General features: G+C 42.1%; 1 protein-coding gene across 1 annotated transcript; it reads left to right on the top strand.

Moving 5' to 3' along the window:
* Positions 1-1443: 1443 nt before the first annotated feature.
* On the top strand, positions 1444-2478 carry LOC308160406 (cysteinyl leukotriene receptor 2-like; the record flags this gene model as incomplete). The annotated part of the gene is made up of 1 exon (XM_080534320.1): positions 1444-2478. One exon carries the CDS (start codon positions 1444-1446, stop codon positions 2476-2478), a length of 1035 nt encoding a protein of 344 aa, XP_080390446.1.
* Between the last annotated feature and the right edge of the window lie 6476 nt (positions 2479-8954).

Raw genomic sequence — 8954 nt, 5'->3', positions numbered from 1 at the left:
CTGTCTGTCCTCCTGTCTGTCAGTCCTCCTGTCCTCCTGTCTGTCAGACATGTGATTTCTGCATACTTACACTGATGTAATTACAACAACAGACCACCAGAGGGTTCTAAAAATGTTTATTAAGATCTCTTCTTCAAGAGAGTACAGACATTACCAGGTGCTTAAAGATTATAATTTTTTTCATCGTAATCAAAGAATACCATGACAACGAAGAAGCTGTCTTGAGACGAAGGTAGTTTGTTATTTCTCAGTAACACATGCACGCACACACACACACACACACACACACACACACACACACACACACACACACACACACTGTAATGGAATGACTGTGACAGGATCGCTCTTTAAAAGGTAAACAGGTAAGACGATTTACTTCAGAGACCGTAATCATTATTCATGACCTAAGAATATACTACCCGCTGATCATTAGGACTGTGTCGGCTGAGAAGTCAGTGTATTTACTTCTTGGGAATTAAAGGTATGAGTCCAACTCGTATTTGCTGCATGTTTGAAATACAGTATGGTATATGATGTCATGTTTTGCCTGTTTGATGGCAGCTGTGTATGTTATCAAAATGCATCATGTTTATTAAGGACAAAGTAAAACCAGATGGGACAGTCTTTACATTCTTGACAGATAAAGGCAATGAGAAAGACAGCTTGAAAGCATGCACAAATATGTATACTTTTAGCTGCTGTTTGTCAACTTTTGCTGTTGAAAATGTATTGAACTGCCACCCACTAATATCCATTGAATCTTTGTATTTTTTGTTTATTTTCACTTGTTATTGTGTATAGGTGATATTACACAGGATAAGAGGACTGTGGTGATTTACTTTACTTACGCTACTATCTTTTGAGAAGTAAAGTTATATCCTTGCATTAAGATGGACTCAATTCAACTTGTGATTTCTTGATGACATTTTATATTTTTAGGTCATTTTAAGAGTGTCATAGCAAAAGGTGTAAAGACGCATGCACATGATTTCTGTGTATCGATTTTAATACATTTTCAGAAATTTCAAAAAACGTTGTTTTCACTTTGTCATTATGGGGTATTGTGTGTGGATTTATGCCAAGTTTTGTTTCATTTAATCAATTTTAAATTGAGTCTATAACACAACAAAATGTGGAGAAAGCGAAGGGGTGTGTTGACTTTCGATAGACACTGTATAAGGAACAAACCAGGTCTCCTCAAACACTTTTGAAATACCAAAAAAACATTGGAAAGTTTCCACAACTTGAAACCTGTTTGTGGTTTTCAATTGATTCAATTCAAGGCTATCAAGTCTATTTCTGTGCTCACCTCAGTGGAATGTGACCAACAGCCCTTCTTGTCAAGTCTCTTATGACATATTCTGTCTTCATGTTTTAGGTTGAGAAAGACAGCCACCGATATACCACAGTTGGATTTTGGATGCATCCCTCAAGGAAAAGATGGAAAATGTCAACTTAACCAACAACTGCTCCATCAGCACGTTCAACTGCTCCATCAGCTTGTTCAAACACAATGTCTACCCAGCCACCTACTTGGTCATCTTCACCTTGGGCCTCATCTTCAACCTGGCGTCCCTGTGGTTCTTCATCAGTGTGTGGAGGAGTAAGAGGGGCTTTACTCCTGTCAGTCTGTTCATGGTGAGCCTCCTTGAGTCTGACCTGATGTTGGTGTGCTCCTTACCTTTTCGGGCCTCCTATTACCTGATGGACTCCAGTTGGGCCTTTGGAGATTTCGCTTGTCGAATCATGTCATATGTATTCTACATCAACCTGTATAGCAGCATTTATTTTCTCACGGTCCTGAGTGTGGTGCGCTTTGTAGCCATCACCAAACCGTTCAGGTATATGAGCCTACAGAACAGTCGGAGTGCATGGGTGGTGTGCCTGTTGATCTGGCTGTTGGTGTCCCTGGCATCCATCCCTTTACTGAGTTCTGGAACAACCCAAGATGCATCTGGTAGAACCAGATGTATGGAACTGAACACAGGCTACAATCCACATAGTCACAAAGGCACACTCATTATTATAAGTCATGTCTCTTTGCTTCTAGGCTTTGTTGTGCCATTTGTCGTTATCTCAGTCTGTTACATATTTGTGGTGCATAACCTGTTTAAGATCAGCAATTTGGAGGGGAGAATTAGTCCCAAGTACAAGAAGTCAAGTGCTCTAGTTCTTATAGTCCTCAGTATTTTCATGATTTGTTTTATGCCATACCACATACTGCGCACCATCCTTCTGAAGGCTGAGCAGGGGGTAAAAGAGAATGGTTATGGGAATTCATGCAAATATATTGAAGTTGTGCGCAAAGCGGCTGTTATCACTCACTGTCTTGCAGCTGGGAATAGCTGCTTGGATTCACTCATATATGTTTTTGTGGGTGAGAACTTCTGGGTTTTCTGTCAGAGCCAGCCTATTAAGAAGAAAGAGGCAGCCAATAAGAGGAAGTCAATAGAGTTACTGGAGCTAAATGCCTAGGTTACATCTTGATATTGGACCCGGCGCCACAAGTTTGTGCCACAATAATTTTGTAAATAAATAAAAATAAAAACACTGAAGAAGAGAGACTGGACGGGTTAAGAATAAGACATTTATTCCCAAGTACAACTTCATACAGTTATGGACACGATGAAGTGAACTCTACACAAGTGGTCACATGACCAACTAACATAAGTTAACATTATGTTATATCTGACACGATGAAGTGAACTCTACACAAGTGGTCACATGACCAACTAACATAAGTTAACATTATGTTATATCTGACTCATTATGTTATATCTGACTATAATAATAATAATTCATTATATTTATATAGCGAGTTTCCGGGGCTCAAAGACGTTGACAATATGGGAAAAACTGAAAACACAGAAACAATATTTTCTTTATTTGGTCTTCTTGATTTGGTCTTCAAAAAAAGTATTTTACCAAAAATAATTATTGAAAAAGGGGGGTCGTCTTATAATCAGGGTCGTCTTATATTCGGGTCATTACGGTAATTGCAGTAGCCTACATTTGATTGTCCGTAATCATCATCAAATATTATATAACAAACAGATATTTATAATACAGTGTAGCGGATACTACTGAGGGGCATGATGTACATAATTCACCTGTGTGTTTTGGTTATGGGGAATTGTGTGCGGGCACTTTAATGCCGGTCACTGGGGTGTGACGTATGGGGTTATAGGTGAGATATAAGGAAGTGTTGTGTTTTTGCTATGGGCGCTATGTCAACAGTTAAATAAATGCCGACACTGTCAGCTTTATACTGGCACCATGGGTGAATCCCAATTCACCCCCCCGGCTCCGTTTTCACCCCTTCGGCTCTGTTTTGCGCGTTCACGTTTAGGGGTAGTGGTGTCCCAATTCATTTTTCATTAAGGGCTAGGGGTAGGGGGAGGGCTACCCATGGCTCCGTTTGGAGAAATTCGTGGGGGACGTTTTATTCGGAGCCATAACCCTTCGCCCCAGAAAGCATTGCGAATCATCTACAGAAATTATTTTGCTCTGATTTCGCTCTAGTTAATACGGAACATGTCATTTACTTTTTCTGTAATTACTTATTAATAAAGATTCGAAAAAATATAATAACCATCTTATTATCTTAGTTTAATGTAATTTCAATGCATTATAGACCTTTTCTTTATAACAAGCATAACAAAAAAATCGCTTTTATGTCGAGGTGCTGTGTCTAACGTTACAGGCTGATTTGTGGACGACAGTCGTAGCATATGACATATTTCCATGTCTGATGGCATATGACACCTACTAATGTCATTTCAATGCATTATAGACCTTTTCTTTACAACAAGCATAACAAAACAATCGCTGTTATGCCGAGGTGCTGTGCCTATGCTTAACATAGAAAGTTCCACAGTCCAGCGCGCTCAGGTTTAGCAGTAGAGGACTGGTACCTGATCACTTCCATTAGACTACCAAAGCAGGACACCGGAGCACTCATATCTGCACCTTTGGCTCCAAAGCTAGGAGGTGCCGCCCCCCGTGCAACTTTAATGCATCGGGAAACGCCAGGGCCGGCGCTCTGTAGCTGCCATGAGTGTCGGCCGTTCAGGTAGCTTGTTGTTCATTACTGACACAGTTTCGGGACGGCGGTTCCTCTGTGACACAGGGGCTCAGCTGAGCTGGAAGCTGCCAACGGCACTTTTGGGATGAGGAAAATACCACTGTGCTTCGGTGGACAACGTTTTAACTGGGAGTTTATTATGGTGTCTACTCCCCTTCTTGGCGGCGAATGGCCAGACACTCCTTCTCCACCATGCTGTAACTGCCCTCCCGCTCCGACAGCTTACGGCTCAGGTACAGCACCTGTCGGCTCCCTCCACCTGCTGGGTCAGCACCGCCCCCAGCCCTCTAATCGACGCGTCTGTCTGCAGAGAAAAAAATCTATTAAAGTTAGTAGCATACAAGACTGTCTCTCCACAGACAACCCGAACGGAAGCACGGTGAACTGGAATAAACCCGCGGGGTAGAGAATGCAGTTTTTTCCCGGGATACCGGCGATAATGGTATCTGCCAGTATCCCTTCGTGCAATCCAATGTGGTGTAATACTTAGCCGTGACAAGCCGGTCCAGGAGCTCGTCGATCCGGGGCATAGGGTAGGCATCGAACTTTGACACAGAATTCACCCGTCTATAGTCTGTACAGACCCATCGCGCTTTGCCACCAGCACGACGGGGCTGCACCAGTCGCTGTGCGACTCCTCGACCACGCCCAGTTTTATTGATTGATTGATTGAAAACTTTATTAGAAGGTTTGCAGAAGTAGGTACATGAAAGTACATATTACATACAAGGTCAACTAAAAGGATAAAAACCCAAGAAAGCCACTGGCTTATTTCAATTGGGGTCCTTGATTCTCAATTCATCGTTACATGTAAGACAGACAAAAGAAAAAAACTAGTACTATCTACAAGATAATACAGACAAATAACTATTACTATCTACAAGATAAACATACATCCATCATGGGAAGAACAATACAACAAAACATAAGGTATGTACAGCGGGTAGGACAGGTGGGGACATACACCACAGGTGGGGGCGGGGGACAAAACACAAAGTATGTACAGTGGTAGCATAGAGTCTAATTCCCTAATTCACTCACCACGTCTCGTTTGTGAGCCGGCAGCCTGTATGACCGCAACATTTGGTTGCGTATTTATATGATGCTCTATGAGGCGAGTACGACCGGGTATAGGGGAGAACACATCCGCGAAGCTATGTTGCAATTCATCAACGTCCGCCCGCTGGCTCGCTGAGAGATGGTCGCCTCAGCAGGTTGGGGCGCTAGTGCTAGTTTTTGGGACCTCCGGCCCGAACTCATCTCTCTCGGGAAGTAGCGTAACCAGGGAAACAGGGACCACGTCGTTCCATTTTTGGGGGAGATTATGGTATATCTGTGTGCTATCCCCTCTATCCGAACACACTACCTCGTAGTCTACATCCCCAATTCGCCGTGTGACCGCGAACGGCCCTTGCCACTTAGAGAGTAGTTTAGAGCTAGACGTGGGCAGTTGTACGAGGACTTTGTCTCCCGGTGCGAAATTGCGTAGGCTAGTCCCTCTGTCGTACAGCCGCTTTTGACGCTCCTGGGCCTCGCGCAAATGCTCCCGTGACATAACCCCCAGTGAGTGGAGCTTTGCACGTGGTCCAGGATGTATTGAATTTAATATTTACTGTCACTAGACCCTTCCTCCCAGCTTTCTTTAATCAGGTCTAGGACGCCCCGTGGCTTGCAGGAGCCAGAGCTGCCAAGTCTCACCCATTGGCCGTGAGACTCACGCATTTCAACCAGTTCTCACGCTCTCACGCCGCACCTCTATTTCTCACGGCGAGAAATAACAATTCTTTTATTTTGGAAATTCCTTGAAAGAAAGCTACCGGACATGAGTTTCGTGGCATCTTTCTGCACGCGCGTTAACTTGAGTCTGCAATCGAAGCGGCAGACGAGCGCTGATGGAAGAACCTGTGTTCACGCGATCTGCAGGAACGTAGCAAGCAGTGTTGCCAGATTGGGCTACTTTTGGTCACACTGGACGGGTGGATTCGGCAGCTTTTAGACCGGTTGGGCTGGACATTGTAAATTCTGTCTGGCAACCGTGGTAGCAAAATATGTGCATACATTACAACATCGTATCTGGTAGCCTACTGGACTGGGTTGCACCAATTTGGCGTAAGTCATTACTAAATGCAGGCATTTAGTAGTTACTAAACCCCTAGTTGTTACTAGCTAGTTTCAAACTAGTTGTTTGAAATCTTAGCTAGTAAATACTCCATTTTGGTAACTGTTTTTTGTTTCTCTACTGTAACATAACCAGGTACATTAATAATAATAATAATTAATAATAATTACAATTTACAATACAAATACAACAATTCGGGGTCCCTCAAAAAACATTTGGGCGCGCTATATAAAATGTTAATTATTTTAATTTCTTGTGCTGGTTTATTATGAACAACATGTAAAATTGCAGGAAACTAGCACAAATAATTGGGTGGGAGAGAGAGGCCACCGCTGCCAAAACGTTTTGGGTCGCTCCACCGCAAAAAAATCTCACTCCAAACTTTTGGTGAAACTTGGCAGCCCTGTTATTGTGATTATGTACCTTGCTGCAATGCTTATGTTGAAAAACCAAAGCCAAAGATTTGTATTCTTGTGTACTGTAAAATAAATTCTGATTCTGTATCTTTTTTGTATCATTAAAAGTATAACAGTTACAACAACCATAAAGCCTCCATAATAATAACCTGGCTAATTAACTTTGGTAATACCTTGCTAGGTATCGGTAATAATGTTATCTATAGCTATCTGACCCAGTGACTTGAGGCCCTGTCCACACCTATACGTTTTTTTGATAAACGTGGATTTTTATATTCGTTTTGGGGGGTTCGTCCAGACGCAAACGAGTTTTTGCCCCCTGAAAACGAAGATGTTTAAAAACGCCTGCCAGAGTGAAGATGTTTAAAAACGCTGTATATTCGCCGTATATTTTTGACGTGTGGACGAGAGCTTTTTGTATTCGTCACGTCATCATGCGCGTAGATTTCTATGATCATGCGCACTGCAGCTGTTTGCTGTTCCCTCCAACGTCATATCCTAGCACCAGTAACTACTTTGTTTTAAACAGGCAACGGTGTTCGAGGCTACACAAGCGAGGAAAATGGATGTGAACAAAGTGCTTCTAGTTCTTTCACTGTTAACTGGACTTTTAACCTGTTTACAGATAAATGCAAGTATATCCAGCTGCGGACATCACGCCTATCACCCGGACGCGAATTTGCGAAACCTAGGATGGTATGGGGAAGGCAGGGCAATACCGCTACCTGATTGGTTGGCGAAAAACATGTTTATTGACTGGGCAACACAGTGTAAATACAGAGTTCAAGTTTAAACAACTCCTAAAGTTCTCTGTTATGTGCGCCTGTCGGGGCTTCTCTCGGGATTATTCCATTTTGAATTGCACTTGCATTAATTAGTTAGGCCACATTTAGGGTTAGGGTTAAGGTTAGGGTTAGGGTTAGGGTTAAGGTTAGGGTTAGGGTTAGGGTTAGGGTTAGGGTTAAGGTTAAGGTTAAGGTTAGGGTTAGGGTTAGGTTAGGGGAATAAGAGGCCCTGCTTGCCCGAAGGCTCGCAGAATGCACGGGCACACTAATCTTTTAGTTTTTTTCTCTACTTTCAGATCTTTGTTCAGATTATGTCGTCGACCATCCATAATTCAAGACTCAAGGATCTCCGGCTTCAGAACTTCAGTACGTATCCAGGTAAGCACCCAATTTAACTGTATTTTTTATTTTATTTTTAAACTTTTTTCAGGTTCTATCAGATCACAGGTAAGTGTTTTTTTCCTTTACAGATTTTTTTCAGGACTGGACTGTAGATATTAAATGAGAGGTAAGTTTTTATATTTCATTTAAACCACTGGGTGAAATTGTGTTTAGTTCTTTAATCCAGTGTCTTTCCCTCATCATTCTCTGTCTTTTTGACCAACAGGTTCCAGATTCCAGGCCTACAATCAGGAGATTCTCCCTACCATGATCTCTAAAATGTTCGTACAGTAGGGTGGATTCCTCAATCCGATTTATCCTGTAAAGGTGCTGTTTTAAACGTTCACAAAGTTTGTTCTTAGTTTCACCAATGTACCATTTAGAACAGACCCCACATTTTATTCCATATACCAGGTTTGAGGACTCCAAACCCAGAACATTCCAGATTGGAGCCCCTTTGTCTGTATATATGTTCGTAATGTATTTTGGTGTTTTTAAATGTCTTTTTAGTTTATTTTGTTTATCGCTTTTTAATGCTGCATGTACTAGCAAATCTTTTATATTTTTATTCCTCCTAAAGGCTGCAATAATTTTAAAACCCACCAACGGTTCGACGATATCTTGAGTCCTTTTAAAATTACTTTTAATCATTTTATTAAGTTCCATCGAGGATGGGGAGAACATGGAAACAAAAGGAATTATCCTGCAATTGTCCCCTTCTTTTGCAGGTCTATCCCCCCTGCTGAAATTTTGCTGGACCTCAGCTTTGATGGTCCGGAGGAAAGTTCTCCCATAACCCCTCGATCTGAGGACCTTGAAGAGGGTCCTCGTGGCTGACTCCGCGTCCTCCTCTGCTGTGCAAATTCGCTTGAATCTGATAAGCTGTGATTTCACTATTCCCCTAAAAGTATGTTTGGGGTGATAGCTAGACTTGTGCAACAGCGCATGAGTATCTGTGGGTTTAAAATATACTCTTGTGCCCAGACTATAACTCCCCTCTCCTCTCTTAATAAACACCTCTGTATCCAAAAACTCGATTTTCTCAGGTTGAATATTGAATTTTACAGTGATTGCCTGATGATGCGTGTTTAGCACATTGATAAAAGCCTGGAAGTCCTCCCTTGTGTGGCTCCAGATGCCAAAAATATCGTCCAAATAACGGACAT

The sequence above is a fragment of the Nansenia antarctica genome (genome assembly GCF_963989245.1).
Source record: "Nansenia antarctica genome assembly, chromosome: 6".
NCBI classification, from domain to species: Eukaryota; Metazoa; Chordata; class Actinopteri; order Argentiniformes; family Microstomatidae; genus Nansenia; species Nansenia antarctica.
Note: the sequence above shows the minus strand (reverse complement) of the source record. Positions and strands in the feature narration are given on the sequence as shown.